Below are 17,988 nucleotides of genomic sequence, written 5' to 3' on the forward strand. Positions count from 1 at the left end.
ATACTATGAAAACGACATGCTAGACCTATGTCTTTGTTTATGTATCATGCAACCTCTGAAAACTGTAGGTCAAGGTCATATGATCGTAAAAGAGATGTACCCATGAATATATGTGCATAGCTAGTTAGTGGAGAAAGTGGTGCAAGACTGTGGGAGCTGTGGTGATCCTGAAAGAGCAAGCACTACATCTATTTATAATATTAAATTTAAATAATCGAACATCATAGGACTAAATCAAGATATTTAAATTTGATTATTGTTATTAGAATGATTGATCATCGATCGTCTTTGGACAAAAAATCTATCATATCGAGCATCAAATTTTATGAACGTTAGACTTCAAGGTTTGATGGTTTTCAAACTCTATTTCACCAAAAATATTGGCACATTATAAGGAGAGAAATTACTACTTTTTGTCTCTCTGTGTTGAATACAGAGTTGGATTTGAAGGGCATTAACAAGACAAACATTGTACTAATTCCTAATATCAGAACGACCATGCATATGTATCAATTTCTTGTCGTAAGTTTATGTACCGTTCTTTATAAAATCATTGCTAAAGTTATGGTATGTAGGCTTAAGATTTTACAATGCTTTAATTGCTTATAAGCTTCTGCATTCTTTGAAGACGAAATGATACACTTGCTTTGAAATTTGATACGAGTAAAATTTACTATAAGACACGATGGACGGCTTAAGTTTTAATTCACAACGTGTTGGATTAATAATAACGTGCGTCTCATCAATATCATATTTTGACAACTCAAATTTAATTATGAAAACATGTACTTATTCTCATGAAAATAAAGAAAAAGTTTTTTTAATAGTATGAAATGAATATAAGATAATATATATTTAAAAATAATAATAATTAATAATACACACATATCCTCTAACTACTCAAACCCAAATATTTTAAAAGAATAAAACTCTTTTTCACTGCTTTATAATATTTATGTTTTTTTATTCAAGACTGTTTATTTGTTGTTTTTATGTTTTGCCTATACTTACTCCCAAGCCGGCCGCCGTTGATTGGCCACTTTATAATATTTAAATTATACTCTCATATCATTAACGACCGAGTAATTCCACCATTTTTGGCCATTTAGCAGGTCAACTTTCACCAGATTATTTTTAAAATCATTTTGATTCGATCACCAAGTCAAAACAAATGACCTTTGCAACTCTTAATACAATTGACAAAGTCCACCCATCCCATTAACTACAATTAAGCACAAGTACATGTATCTTTTAATTCCATTATAAACTAAATTATCAACGTTTCCAGCTTTAGATCAATATCTAACATTTTGAACAAACTCATGGCTAGAAACGCCGGTAGTTCATTTAAAGACTGGCAAGTTTATAGTAAGAAAGATTTACATAAAAATTAAAGAAAAGAATAAATTCAATTTAAATGCTGGCAATGGCAGTGGCAGTCCTTTGCACTGCACGCTCAACCTGAAAGTCAGCGTATGCGCTGTCTCTACATTTCCACCATTTATGAGATTTGAGGAACAATTGGTTGCACCAAATCGATTTCTCAAAGTGCCGTGGTCAACTCTTTGCAGATTACACTGACTGCCTCAAATGGATTGACATTGACTAGTCAAATAATGAAATTCTCTCAATCTCCATTGGTCAGGTATAATGGTATATTTTATCTTCAATATTTATATTATTTTTACCGGATTAATTCAAGGTAAGTTTCGTTAATATTACATATGTAGTTTACATATATTTTATATTATTTTATAAAAAAATTATAATTATTTATAGACGTGATATATAAAATAAATCTTGTTATATTAATATGAATTATCCATGGATTGTTAATTTGTTATAACTACTGTAGGTCAAAACTATGAATAACTTAATATTGAATCAATATTTCTCTTAAAATAAATAAATTGACCTATTGAGGGTTAAATTTAACTTAAAGAAAATAAAAATCAAATTGATAGAAGATATAAATATTGAGGCTAAAGTTGATATTATACCTTTAGAAAAAATGTTTATAGAAGTCAAAAGACTCGGTATGGGTGGCTAGGTTTATAGGTTGTTAATGTGGTATAATAACTCCCGCCACATTGTCCGCAAGTTCACATGGACGTGTAGTGGCATTATAAATAACAGCAGCCATCATGTTTTTTAAACACACAACCATTATGGATTCCTCTTCTCTTCTTCCCTTGTCATTAATCTTGTGCTTTACTATTCTATTCTTCGGATCCACTGGAGTCGAGGCTCGAAGGCGCTCGTCCATCTCGTCTTTGATCACCGAAAATCTCTATAATTCCATATTTCTACACAAGGATGATAATGCATGCCCTGCAAGAAACTTCTACAATTACAGCTCTTTCATTCAAGCCGCGAGCTGCTTCCCGGAGTTCGGTAACACGGGGAATTTGGCTAGCAGGAAGCGCGAAATCGCGGCTTTTCTAGCTCAAATATCTCACGAGACCACCGGCGGATGGGCCACCGCACCCGACGGCCCATTCGCTTGGGGTTTGTGCTTCAAAGAGGAAATCAATCCTCAAAGCAACTACTGTGATTCTACCAACACACGGTGGCCTTGCTTCCCTGGAAAATCCTACCATGGAAGAGGTCCCATTCAACTATCATGGTAATAGCAGTAATATCATTATTACATTCTTTTTTTGTATTGCTTTAACTGAATAGGTTCATGTTTTTTTTTGTTAACAGGAATTACAATTATGGACCAGCTGGGAGGGCACTAGGTTTTGATGGGTTAAGGAATCCGGAAATAGTAGCCAACAACTCGTTGATCGCATACAAAACCGCGCTTTGGTTCTGGATGACGGTGCAGGCGCCGAAGCCGTCTTGCCACGATGTCATGGTGGGTAAATACGTCCCGACAGCAGCCGACCTGGCGGCTAATCGGACGGCGGGATATGGATTGGTAACCAACATAATCAACGGTGGACTGGAGTGTGGAATACCCAACGATGGACGTGTAAACGATAGAATTGGATACTTTCAGAGATATGCTCAGCTGTTTAACGTTGATACAGGACCTAACCTAGACTGCTCGAATCAAAGGCCGTTTTCTTAACTTCGTTTTCTTGTTATTTGAATAAAACAAGGAATTGCTTGTCTGTAGTGAATCTTGTGATGCAATTGTAATTTCTATAATAATAAGGATGTTTTCCGGAAGGGGAATTTTCTGTTTTGTTTTGCAAAAGGCTTGATTCTGGGTGATTAGAATAGTCTAAGATCTTATCTTAATTCCCGTTGCTCAAACATGCAGCCAAATACGGACCGCATTAATGTTACATTATTATAAGAGTAAAAGGTCAAAGCATAAGCTGACAATGACTTTGGAATCAGCCAATTTATTTGGTCCAGCCGCAGCCGATCTTTTGTGTGCGACATAGCACGCACTAAAGTTTTTGCAACGTTATATTTGTAGTTTGCACCTAAACTCCTTCAAATTTGGATCTATAAACCCACTGAGATTTGGCCAAATACCCCAACCATTTTTCTATTTACTGCGAGATTCTGCAGTGATAAGTCAGTTACGTTAGATTTCTACATTTGCAGCCTGACGGGTTAAATTCTGATATTAATTGTATGCATACTGTGACAGGAATTCCTTCCCTTCAGCTGCAACCTCATAAGCGCCTTCCACGCATCGTCCTAATGCCACACCAGATACATAGTTTCCCCCCAAGAAACAGCCATGGAACCCAGAATCCCTGAGAGCAGTTTTTGCAGTATCAAGGATGACAAACCAAGAACTGTGAAATGGCTTGTGGCCATACACCCAAAGCAAAAGGATCCTTTCGAATTCATTGTTGGTAAAAGTTTTTTTTAAAAGAAAAAAGGTATGAATGCACATTACTGATATACCGGGAAAGTCTTAGAGATCCACAGACAAAATCAAAGATCATACATGGAACATTTCTAAAGAAACTGGACTTGCACAAGGCTGAATATCTTCAATGATTCAGAGTGCTGGAACACCACATAAAAGATGGACAATTCAGCAGTCCAAATGAGGACAATTGTGCTCTCTATCAAATTTGGTAGAAGTATATACGCCATTCAGAATGCAAAAATTAAAACACACACACATATAAATGCGAGCATAACGACACAGTCATACTAACTTCCTTTTTGATAATTTAGCATCTTAGACGGAGCAACATAAAGGAGTGGACCTTATATGCTAGATATTAACAACATTCATAAAATGATTTATTACTGCTGAATTTTATTACTGCTGACTGATTTATTATCAATTATTTTCCAGAAGTAGAAAGATTGGAAAGTTGCAGTTTAATTTTGGTCTCTCGCACCCTCTGCTTATTGCTTTATGATCGAACAGTTTGTATTCTCTTTAGGGAAATTGTTCTGAGCAAAAATCTTATCTTAAAACCACCACACCCTTGGGATTGCTGTTAGCTATTCTAATTTTGTGCCATGAATGATGTAACTATGAAATTCATGGTAACTTTTTCCTTTGGGGAAGAATGCTTGGTAATTTGTCACGTGAGCCTGTTGTTCCAAGTTTTATTAGTCTACTTGGCTGTGTTCCTCGATTTGCATGCCAACCTAGTGTGTATTGGGTTCTTCTTAATTTCATCTTTCCTGATCTTTAAATTTTACTTCTTAATGGATGTTCCTTTGGTTCTTTATCTGATGACTTTTTAAAGGTCACAGAGAAAATCTGATCTCACCGGAGACTGTTATTTCTGAGAAACCAAATATTGAGCATTTCCAATCAAACGGTTTCGAAATGAAGATGTCAAACTTAGTGAATTCAATCACACATCACCCTCCCTAAAAGGCATAACTTCTCTTAACAATTCAACATCTAGTTTTCTTCTTATCCTCCTATCAATTTTTTTCTAAAGATGTTTCTTCTCTGTTTTTCTACCGAAGGGGCAGGAACTGGAGAAAGTTATTGGTTCCAGGAATCCTTGGAAGAGGACCAAGAAGATGAATTGACAAGGTCCTTATTAATATCTAAGCAAAGATAAGGAATACCTGCTGTTACTTATGTGGAACATCTTGATTGAGTTTAGTTTTTTTTGGTTATGTTTCAGGACAATTACATTGCTTGCTTTGGCTTTAGAAACATTTAAACGCAAAATGGACTCAGCTACTAGAAAGAAGTTGATATACGTATTATTTTTTCAATTACGATGTTACAGATTAAGTCTCAAGTGCCTTCTACTTTAGTTCACTAATCTGGCACAATGAGCTACATTTAGCCTTGGTGTTTGTATTGACTGAACATCACATGCAAACTTGTCTCAGAGGCATGCTATTAACATGAAGTTAGTTGTGATATTCACCCATCTTCCTCGTTCTCTTGATCAAGAACGCACATGGTTTTACTAAAAGGCATGTGTGAGATCCTATTTTCTCTGAGAAACATGATTGTTGATATATGGCGAAAAGCAAGCGATGCTAGTGTATCCATGCAACACAAATTCACCTTTTCTCTGACAATTCTTTCGAAATTAGGGTTCGATGTATAGATACGGAATTATGTTCCTGCTGTATTATGATTATTGTGTATTTTGAATGCCTGCTGTGTCTCATATTGCAGAAGTGTCACGCAAGAAGCTTCTCATGCATGTGGAAGAAACAGGTAAAATCCAACTTAATAATGCCCGAAAGAAGAATCACAGCTGTCCATGAGGCAAGTTCGATGTTTCTGTTAATGTCATGGTGAGAACTTAAGAAGCTATATTAAAATTTTAAGGGTGTGAAATTATAAAATTTGAGGGGGTGTGAAATTAAATTATCAATAGAAAATATAAAAAAAATAACTAAACTATATGAGAATTTGAAATGTAGGACCGCATCCCAACACTTCCATCCCTAGGTTTAGATATATGAATTCGGCGGCAGCAGATCGTAAGATTTGTGTGGGCATGGAAATCCATGCTTTTGGGTGTACAAGATGCTTTTATGGGATCCTATCACCAAGTACTGCTCTGTGAAGAAGACTATGATGATGAACATTTATGCTTGCTACCCGGTCTAGGTTTTTAAGTCGTCACACTTGCGATATTCTTCATAGATCCATTCATTTTAGCAGTGAAATCTTCATTATAATCTAGAACTCAATGTTTTATATCCTGAATGACATGAATGTTTATCATCCTGGTTTAATGCAGTCAGCAAGGGAAAAGATGGTGTAGCTGAAACATGTAATATACTAAACTGATAGAGGCCTGAAGATGGGCTTGACATCCTAAGAAGTAAGATGAGTGACTCTGAAAATTTTGCACGTCCAGATTATTGACTTACGTCCAATAGAATCTTATCTATAATAGTGAACATCTACTTTATGTTGGAGTAGCCCGTACTCTTCGTTGTAGATGTTCATGGTTCTCGAGCAGTGTTATAGAGATCAAAATGTAAAGAATCACTATGACCGCAGATAATTAGATTTATTGCCCGCAATGATATGATCTTGGATGCAGAAAGCATTTTGGAGATTCCGATTTTTTTTTAAAAAGGCAATATGATGTGTTGGTGAGGAAATTTGTGGGGTTTGTGAGTCAGACACGCCAGTTTTGAAAAGGAAAGACTGGGGGCGTATTTAAATATGGGATTAGGCTCTCCAATTGGCAAGTATTTAATTAATGTTTGTTGAGTTTACAGCTTTCATTATAGTCATGACTCACTTCTTAGCACTGTCGTTGTCTGTGTGGTTTTCCTCCAGAGGATTGGCCGCAGTTTTGTAGGCCATCAAGGAGAAAAGAATCTTATTTGACATTTTTTTTTAATGAAAACGAGAAATAATGCTATACGAAACCTAACTATCCTAATACTTAAAGCTACTGCTCGGCCATTGGCACATTATAGTGATCTTCATGCAACATTGGAATTTGGAAGTATCTCTACTGGCGGTTCTGGGAACGAATGAGTGCCGAATGGAAGTTTCCATGCCATTTGTGCCAGTCCATCTGCTACTTTGTTATGTTCGCGGGGTGCGTATAATTATTGCGAACTATTACTGCATCTGCAGGAGCCTATAATTAAATCAATTTTGAGCTTGCGGACGAGATGGGAGAGCTTAGAAAACTGAGAATCCCGGACTACGTCATTTATGGGTTTGAAAATGGAGTATTTACAGTCATGGAATGAGGTGTATCCATTGGACTAAGAAGACCCCTATTTCAGCAATATCAGTTTAAGCAAAAGACAGGTGAAGATTTCAGTATAATTGTTTCAATTTCCAAATACAACATAGAAAATTCGCTCCACTAGAGGCTAATTTGCAGCAGGTTGCTGGGGTTTCCCCCTTCTTTTTATTGTCATGTGATTACATACATTAACAAAGGAAAACATACAAACTTCCATTTTTATAGTTAGGATTGTTTTCTTACCACGCAAGTATCCTACATTCGCAGGTATATTCCGACTCTTCCACTTATCATTCATAGTCCATATGCAATCTTTACTTTCTTGACATAATTAGATAACGAAAATAACATCCAATAATTTTGTTGTTTATGGCTATATGTTTCATCCTAGTAGTTGAACCTTGGTCACCATTGAAAAGCAAATTCAAATGATTTGATGCTTTGCTCTAACCAGTGGCCACCATTGTTATTAAAGAGTTTACGTTGAGCCAATGCTCCTTTGGAAACCCTCTCCATCGAACTGGAAGGTACAACTTATCCATCAAACATTGTCCTTCACTTTGTCACTCCCACTTTCCTTTTAACTTTGCGACTTTTTTCCGTGGAGAGTTGGGCCGGAGGATAATTGTTTGGGCTTCTATAATCAATTTTATTTATTTAATTCTAAGGAGGCCTACGACCTGAACTACATAAAATCTGGCATGGAGTGTCTATTTAATAAAAATGTTAGGCTCGGATTTTTTTAAAAACCTATTAAATTAAACAGGCCAGCTTAGCTTATTAAAAAACCTTATAAGTCTGATAGGTCGGCCTATATATATATATATACTTATAAGCCTTATAAGCCTATGCCTGAGCTCCCACGTGAAGCACCGCACCCTGCCAGCACTCTGGCTGGCGCCACTGGCACGTGAATCCACCAAGCTCATCCATGCCTATCGATCATCCACTTTAGTCATCCATTAGAGATTCGTGAGGTTTGTATATGATTAAAGTAATTATTCTACTGTTGGTTGTACTTTTATATTGCAATTTTTAATGTACACTTTAGGATTCTTATAAGAAGCAGATGTTTTAATTGGAGGCCTTCCCTTTTTCAACTTGTTAATTTACCGAGTGCAATCAACTTGTTAATGGCAGTATACAAGAAGGAATTCATCAGGCTTTTAAAAAGGTTATCATGTAAAGTCAGGTTTTTAAAAAGGTCAGGCCGAACTAAAATAAAAGCTTTTGATAGGCTATAGGTCAGGCTCAGGCCTAAAAAATTCATCATAGGTCAGACTCAGACCTTTTAAAGCCTGGCATGGGTTGGCCTATTCCACCCCTAACAGGGGCAGGGCGGGTTTTTGGTCGTCCTGACCCCGACCTGAAAATATTTTACTAATATCTGACCTCGCCCCGCCCTGATAATTTTTAGATTTTCTCATGTCCCAACCCGTCCCGATTTTTAGACTATAACCCCGACGTAGACCCGAATATATAAATATTTTAAATAATTAAAATAATATTTTATAATCATTTATTATATTTTAAATTTTTAAAATAATATATTTTATAATATTTTACTATATTTTAATAATTAAATAATATATTTAATATTATAAAAATAAAAATATTTAAAATCTTAAATATTATGTATTTTATACCGGATCGGTCGGGTCGATATTTTTCATCTTAAATCCAGCCCCGCTCCATCCCAAACCCCAAAAATTTCAAAAAAAAACTCATACTATAAGGTTGGGTCCAATCAGGACCCATCGAGCTCGATATTTTAACCATCCCTACTCTTAAACACTAAAATTTAAATATTTAAACCTAAAACTCTAACATATAAATTTTAAACTCTAAATCTTATAAATTTTAAAATATTAAATCTTAATTAAGACAAATGAATCAATAAGGCTGTCCTAGTTTTCTCTAATGATTTTGCGCTGCTTGCTTTTTCTCATCAATAAGCTGTCAATACTCTTTATTATTCCTTCATTATATCTTTGCATTTATCTTGTTTTTTTTAGGTTTTAATAACTATATCTTTATGATATGCTTTTCTTTGTCTTTAAGTAGGTTTTCATTTTTTATCGATCATTTGATCATTTTATTTTCATGATTGAATTTGATATCGTATCGATTGATCAATAAAGTACTTATTTGTATTCATGTTGATCTTCCTGGTTTGGACTCTTGGATTTGATTTAAATACAAGGTTGTGTTCAGATTTAATTTCATCACGACATTCGAGTCTAATTTGCGATGGTGATGGTCTTTAATAGCTTAATCCCATGTTGTGGTCATTTGCCGATATAATCATATTTGTTCGTATTTATAATTTTTTGAAATTTTTGAATGGCTTTTTTTTCTTGTGTCAATATTTATAGAAAAGGTCCTAATTATATATTTAGTTTATGTTTATATCGTAAACATTCATTATAATTTTAGATAAAATTGACTATTCTATTTGCATAAAAATATAGATATTCAAATAAATAATACCGCAACTTGTTTATGTAGATTTTTTTTATATATATTAAGAAAAATTATTTCATACACAGACAGTATAAAATTTAGATTCTACACTCTTACTTTAATCTTAGATTTTAAATTTTAAAATCCTAAACTGTAAAATCTAAATATTAAATCGTAGTTTAATTTATTCCTTCTATTCCCCAAAGCCCTTATACTGTTAAACATTTCATCTGATGAAAATAATATTTCAAAGAAAAAAATGATCAAAATAATATTTAAAGTTAAAAATCTGATGAAGACAACCAAATTTTTCTCTTTTTTTTTTCGTTCATTCAATTACATCTTATAAAAAGGCTTCGTGTGGTTAAAAAGCAATCTTAAGACCTTAAAGCATATTATCATTTCAATTTGAAAACGACAAAGATAAGGTCACATGCTACATGTTAAGCCCAAAAACAATCTTAAATTGAGTGTTAATACATTTCAAAAGCATGTGCTTATGTCGCCTCTAATGCGAAGGGGGGCCTGGTTTAGTGGGAAACACTACACCCATTAAAGGTCATCCCTGAATATACCCCTCCCTCAGTCGAGGCCAAGACCTCTATATTTTTTACGATTATCGATATTTAATTTATTAATCTATTAATTCAAATCGAATATAATATATATTTATTGTAAGAATAATCCTTTCAATTTCACTTGTTTATTGGCAACATCAAAATTCTAACCTTGAATATGATTTAAGACGCGTAATATTTTTTAATAGGCTCGGGTGATTATAAAATAGTGTATTTGTTCCATTTTTTTTTAAATTTATTGACATTGGACACATACTCTACAGTATAACTGCTCGAACATAGAATCTTTACGAAAAACAAAATTCTCTTTTACCGATGAGTTCACTCGTTTAATGTGGGACATTATTTGTGTACATTGCGTGCAAGCCGTTGAACCGTTAACATCCAGTTCACGCTGACAAATTATTAAGGAAAATTTTAACGAGGGTTCTAATCCCATTATCACAAAGGGATAATAGTTGATCTTTATTGTCACCCTTTTGGACAAAGATGGGCTAAAAAGGAAAAGATAATGAGAATTAATGTAACATCTGGTTTCAAAGACACAGAGATTATGTCCATTTTGATATTTTCAAACAGCTTGCCGATTGGTAATCCTTGTGTGGTTCCACTTATATTCCATCCCATGTTTGATGTCTGTTTTATTAATGTTTTCTTTGAATGAATTGTGGAAAGTTGTTTCTTCAAAAGCAAGGGGAAGCAGCATATTCCATGTTTCAGTTTTTCATTTGTCTGTCCAAATCATCACCATTACTGAAAACAACTAATCATATTTGACAACATATAATTATTATAAAATAGTTAGGAAAAGTTAAATATTACAAAACATTTCTGGGAATAGCCTACAAGCTTTTTCCATTGATGAAACTGATTGAATATATACTTTGTGTCGGTTGAAGTATTTAAATATTTATTGTCAAATATTGAATACGATGTCTTCAAAAATATTTAAATATTTATTGTCAAATAGTTGAATTTTCAAATAAATACTACCTTATATTATTCATCCCAGATTTATATTGTGACATGTCCTTTCGTGGGCATTGCAAAGGCTTAAAAGGCCTTTTTCTACTTGTCACACTTTTGAGTATAGCTTCAAACGTCGTTATTTACCCTAAATAATCACAGATAATATATTTTATAATATATAATTACAAATAGCATGTTAATTACTTACACTGTATTTGGATAAATAATTACTAAAAAAAGTGAATGATACATGCATTTTTTTATTTGGATAGATAAAATTAGTATGGAAAGGAAAATATATATTTTTAGAATTCATTCTTTACTTATTGAAATGTTACATTAGTAATTGCGTGATAACATAATAATTCTTTAATGAATTATGAGAGATTAGGGTTTGTTTTATATTAAAAGAAACCCTCAAGGTATCAAGTTATCTTCAACGACAAGGGCATATCCATCAGGATGTAAAAGTGGTTGGATGTATATGAACCGATCTTAAACGAATAAGATTATATTCATGTTCGTTTATTTATTTTTAAGTATTCATGTTTAGTTCATGTTCGATTAAAATTTTAATTTTGTCTTTGTGTTCATTTATTTATCTTTGAAGATGTTCGTGTTCGTTTGTTTAGCATTAGCTAACATGTTATTCAACGTTCATGAACATATTTGTTCAGCATATGCAAACACGTTTATAAAAAATGATCAAATTACACCAATAGTCTTTAAGCTTTTTAGGTTTCATAGTTTTAACTTCAAAGTTCACCATGTGTTCAATTTAGTCTTTACCTACACTGATATTTAAAATGTAAAAAAAAAAATAAGAAAATGAGAACATGATAAACGAACTTATAAGCAAGTCAATAAATGAAATTTCAAACGAGCTTATTCGTGAACATAAATGAGCTGAACATACATATGTTTGTATTTGTTTGTTTCTTAGATGACATAATTTTTTGTTCAAACTCATCTATTTAACTTAAAAACGAACATAAATAACATTATACGAATGGTTCACGAGCAGTTCATCAAATGCTCTATTCATTTACATCCGTAAAAGCTGGTAACACACTACTTGACAACAATGGCGCCGTTAAGCTTTCTGATTTATGGGTTTCAGCTTGTACGGCAAGCTATTAATGAATACAAATGGTAAATGAGGGTCACCAATCCAAATCGTATCCGGAAGAGGCCGCAAACTCTTGCTTCCACCTGACCATAATTGAGTCTCCGTGGCTCCAATTTGGTCCATCGTTTAATTTTTGTACGAGATCCCTCCATCATTAATATCCCCATTTCATCAATAATTTTAAATTCATCCATATCCATAACAAACAAACATCGTATGTTCAAATGAATTATTATGTCAAGTCTATATAGAGAGAGAGAAATCAATGATTAAGATGAACATCAATCCCCAGAGGACACAGCGTTGAGAGGTTGAGGGAAGAGACAAAATATAAAAGCAAAGTACTAAAATTTTGATAATTTAGTCTGGGCCTTAGAGTGTATTTATCATGTGATTGGTACACTCATGCGAGCAATGTACGTAGACATAGACAACTCAAAGGGATGTGCCCACACACCCTTTGTTTGATCTCGATCCATCAATGCCATTCTTGACTCCAATCCTTGTAGGCCACGGCCAAACCTTAATTGCAGCCTTACCCTCTAAATTATTATTATCTATCTTGCTTTCTTTATCAGGCTTTGCATTGCTTTGCACTTTTCATGGGTGCCATTGAATGATTATAGGAGCAACCAAGTTGAGAAACAAAATCCATACCTTACTCAAGAGTACTACACTAAATAAGTTTCTACATAAAACAGGTACATACAAAATATTATTCAATGTTAGTGTTTTACAAGAAGTAAGTTTCAATAGAATCTCTTTAACGAGTACTTCTAAGCTGTTGGAATTACCCATCTAGACTGGTTATGACTCCGGGATGGTCATTGTGTTGAAAGGATTAATATGCTTTATGAATTGACTTGCCACATACATAGCAAATCACTGGGTTGTTGAACCTTTGATTATTTCCCGGTTGTTTTAAAATTAGTCGACTTCTTGGATTGATATTTGGTCTTTTTTTTTTTGGATAAGTGAAGTTTATTCATCGAAAGAAAGCAGCACATCTGCTACAAGAAACATCGACAAACACTATATCAACCCCCAATTTTGGCACAGACGCCTATTTACATCATCGACTCTATTAATGTAACCCCCATACAATTTAATACGAACCGCCTCTCTAATACTATTTACAATAGAATCAGCTGAACGAAACACTCCTCTAAAACTCCTGTGATTTCGTTCCTCCCAAATAGAGTAAACAAACCCGGTCCAAGCAAGCTTGAGTATATGAACTAAGAGGGATTTTCCCTTAAAGTGCAGAGCCATCCAACAAATCTCATCATCCAACGAATCTCATCATCCCAGCATCCCAACACCTGATGCTTTAATTCACAATCAAGCAAAACAACACACCATATCTCATACGCAAAGAGGCATTCAAGGAATAGATGGTTGCGAGATTCTTGACCTACCCCACACAGCACACATAAGCTGTTGTTAACCACAATTCCAAACCTGCCTAATATGTCCTTAGTAGGAAGCCTGTCGAGCAAACCATCCAAGCCACAAGGAAAACTTGGGGATATGAGCAGGAAACCAAATGAGTCTATGCCATGCAACCTTGTCACTTCTGTCGCGGACACTATCCCATATCCACCTGCCATTGACCTGAGATAAGCTAGCCAAAGGCCTAAATAAACGCCCAACCTCCTCTCTCAGCTTAATCAACTTGCTGAGAATCCAACTAAAATGAGGTTTACTAACCACATACCAATAATCAATAGACTTAAAATATAATTCAAGCACCTAAATCTAACCTAAATTTAGAAACCACTTATGATATTAAATGATGCTATCAAATTAAAGCCTACACAAGTAACTAAAATGATAGTTTTATAAACACAAGGCAAAATGAATTCCTTATTTGGAAAATGAAGGAACTCGGGAACCCTAACCAATTTTCTAAAATAAAGAAAATCGAATTAGTTAATTGAACCCAAACAACAACAAAAGAAGATAAAAAGGTCGACGAGGACTAGCCACGGAAGTTCTTAGTGTTAGTGGTGTCAAATATCAATATCATTAACATTAATGTTTATACATTAGTTGACTATAGCAAACAGCTCATGTGCTTGCATATAATGAGCTTGCGAGTGATTGATTAGACATGATTGAGATATAATTATAAATGTCTTTTTTAATAAAATTTATACATTTTTAAAATAAAAATTTACATTATCATGTTATTTTTTAATAGTATAAACTGATTATAAGGTAGTATTTGTTTAACTTTTTTTTAGTAATTCGATGAATGGAGACATTACTAAAGTCAATGAAACCTTTATAATATGTAGACAAATTAATTGTAATATAAAAAATAAAGAAAATTGAAAGATGTTCATAGCCATTGTACAAAGGACATTATTTTGTTGGTGGTATATATAGAATTAAACGGCATAATGGAATTATTTAAAAAAAAAGTGTATCCCGTTAAAAACTCCCTCTAATTTTAATAGAAAAAAATGTACTCAAATTTATTAATCAATGATAACTTAAAATTATCTTTATTCAAATAACCATACTCGACAAATCAATACAGTCTCAAACTACCAGCAAGATGCTTTGATCATCACACAAACCCTAAAACTAACAGCCCATCCCTTACAAATTAATCAGCAACCCACAATAATTCTGATACTCGACTAACACCCCTTCTCGCTAACATGTGCACAACATCATCATTTTTCATGAACGCAAAGTTCATTTTACAATGAAGTTTGGATGAGATATTTACATTTTGACACGACCTCTTTGAAGATATTGGGGGCCAAACTTTCTTCAGTAAACCACTTTACTGCAAGCAAGCTATCTGATTCGATCAGAATGGAAGTATACTTCTTCCATTTAGATGCATTTATTATCAGACAAACTTAAAGAATTGTCATTTGTTCTGCACCCGAACTTCTCGAAGCAAAATGAATGTTGAAATAAAAATGGTACAAGACAGTATAGTTCGTCTAATACACATAAAAATGGTAAAAAAAAATCCAATGAACAGATAACAAGTGTCCACGGGTATGCTAAATGAAATTTTAAAAATGGGACGATATATTTATCAAGGCAGTTGGGATGAACTTGACTCTACGTATGCAGAACCATGCTCATAAATCAAATTTAATAGAAAAATAAGTACAAGAGAGACAAATATCGAAATTGCACTTTTTTGCAAAACAATAATTGTTTCAATGATGTATTTGGGATTGTAAATAAGAAAATAATGCAGGTCGAGGAAGTCTGTCGGTGGATGAATGCGTATATTATACATGGACAGATATAAAATTTCATGTTACGAAAATGGGTTTATAAAATTTTAAGAAATGAACTTATAATTTTAAAAAAAAACTTATAAAATTTTAGAAAATGAAAATAAAATTTTAATTAAAAATATTTAAAAATTTAAAATATATAAAAATTTAAAATTTATAGAAAAACGGCTGCCTTCGTTTGCTGCTCCTCAACCCATCCTACGTATATATTATATGTAGGTATGTTCATACATACGTCCTATTACATTTGTGTGCTGACGGGCACCAATTGAAATTATTTTATTGTTAATTTAAAAACATTACATAATTGAATTGAAAATGGACAAAAATATGCATTTAATCAATCATATATAGTCCCTTCCCGATGACGTGCATGATTTAGAGACATTTGGAACCAATGAAGATGGCGTAGAGATATGTTATCTCTACAGTACGCTGTGCAGCTCAGGATCTTTTATCCCCTCATTCTCAACCGTCTGATGAACCTCCTCAAGTGCACAGCAGCCGCTGATCTTCAAATCTCTGAAATGAATCAAATTACTCCCACAACAAAATATGGAAATTGAAATTATTATTGTAATGGGCAATTATTAGTGTTTAGGAACGTGTGAACTGATTATGTTACACGTCAAACCAAGTACAACTCAAATAAAGAAATATTTGAAATTTGTCAATTCGATTGAATATATATAATAGAAGTAAAGGGTCCTACGTGATGTTAAAGTAGTGTGTTTCAGCCTCCATGATCGATGCTTATCAAGATTCCCTCCTCATGGCCATTGATTTTCACAATTTCAATGCCCGTGCCGTCTCTAATGATTTGGAACATCATTTTAATTTTCTCCCGGAATTTAAAAGTTTTCCCAGAAAATTGCGACTTCCAAAATCAAATTCTTCATCTGTCGGGCAGGTTTTTAGAAAGCAGTAAACTTGTGACATTTAGATGCAGCAAGAATCAAAAGCAATTTTGTGATATTTTTTAAAGGTTGAAAAGTCCAATCCTAGTGCTGGGTTTAGATTCATGAGAAATTTGATACCGACACTTCCTTTATTTGGTCCCCAAAAGTTGTGTACCCTCCGTCGTCATCAGTCGCCTCAAACCCCGAATTCATCGCCTTCCCCTTTCTTCGTCTTTGGAGCTTATCCATAATATCAACTTTTGGTTTCGACGAATCCCTAGTATTTTAAATTGTAGTTTCGGAAATGAAGACAGAGATTAGAATCTAAAGATGGTATTAACGTAATTTTTATTGTTAAGAACATAAAATAACAGAATACGATAGTTGATTTTATAAAAATAAAAACAATATTAATCTGTTTCTCAATTTTGATCATTTTCCGTGTGAAGAATGAATTCCAAATTTCAACCAAAGAGAAAGGAAATGGTAAAATTTGGTATTCATCCTCAAAGTGGAAACTCTTTGAAAAAAATATGCAATGATAGAAATTATTCAAAAGGATCATAAACTTAGAAGAATTAAATTTCAAATTAAAACATGCAAGATTATTTGCTTTTGGTTAGTGTAAAAGTAGAGTTACTGCATCCATCAACTTAAATTTTACCATTGGAATTGGGTAAAGTTAAAAAGGCATGGTTTAATGTCGAACTTTTGTTTTTCATTTGCATCGACTAATATATCAGACAAAACTATTTATAGTATTTTTTTAGTCAAGTTGAATTATTCAAATTTAATTGTAAATATTTATAATGTTATAATATTATTTGATGTCGATTTAAATGATTTTCTTAATCATATACAATATACATATATATTTCTTTATATTTTTTTATACGTGGTTTACATATATCATGCAAAATTGATAGACTTGATTCAAACTTAAAAATGATTCCACTAATTACTAAAAAATTTAAGTTATTTGAGTTTTATTTTATAACTCAACTGAAATTTGATTTTTTTCGAGTCGAATTTATAAAATTACGAATAGATTTAAGTTTTTTTCCAAATCGAATTAAGTAATAAAAAAACTTAATTGAGTCAAATCAAATTTTATTCACCGTTTTATTAAGCTATCTCGATTTTTGTTAAATACCGTGCCAAAATCGATTTGATTTGTTAATTATTAAAATGTGTAATATCCGATAATTACAACCCTTTCCTCTATTTCCAGACAACAAATGCTTTTGTATTAAAATAAGCATTGACATAGTAAACGGGGTTTTAAGTAGGTGGAGGTTGAACTTGAAATTTGATATTTTTTTATATTAATTATTTATTTTATTAATAATATTTAATCTAAAATTTTATATTATTAATATCTTTGAAATAATATTTCTAGATTTACTATTGAAAATAAGAATGGAAGAAGAGAAAGTATAACACTTAATGAATGCGACTTTTCTTTCATTGAGAGTCTCCTCTTATATTACTTCAACTCCTTTTTCTCACTTCCTATTTCATTTTAGTCATTCTTCAGACAGCCGTTGC

General features: G+C 33.1%; 1 protein-coding gene across 1 annotated transcript; it reads left to right on the forward strand.

The window, feature by feature from the left end:
• The first annotated feature begins 2,154 nt into the window (after positions 1-2,154).
• On the forward strand, positions 2,155-3,148 carry LOC120141305 (chitinase 10-like). Its single transcript, XM_039156223.1, has 2 exons — positions 2,155-2,626; positions 2,707-3,148. Exons 1-2 carry the CDS (start codon positions 2,169-2,171, stop codon positions 3,074-3,076), a joined length of 828 nt encoding a protein of 275 aa, XP_039012154.1. The 5' UTR covers positions 2,155-2,168; the 3' UTR covers positions 3,077-3,148.
• The last annotated feature ends 14,840 nt before the right edge of the window (positions 3,149-17,988 follow it).

Source organism: Hibiscus syriacus, unplaced genomic scaffold, assembly GCF_006381635.1.
Source record: "Hibiscus syriacus cultivar Baekdansim isolate YM2019G1 unplaced genomic scaffold, ASM638163v2 tig00110794_pilon, whole genome shotgun sequence".
NCBI lineage: Eukaryota > Viridiplantae > Streptophyta > Magnoliopsida > Malvales > Malvaceae > Hibiscus > Hibiscus syriacus.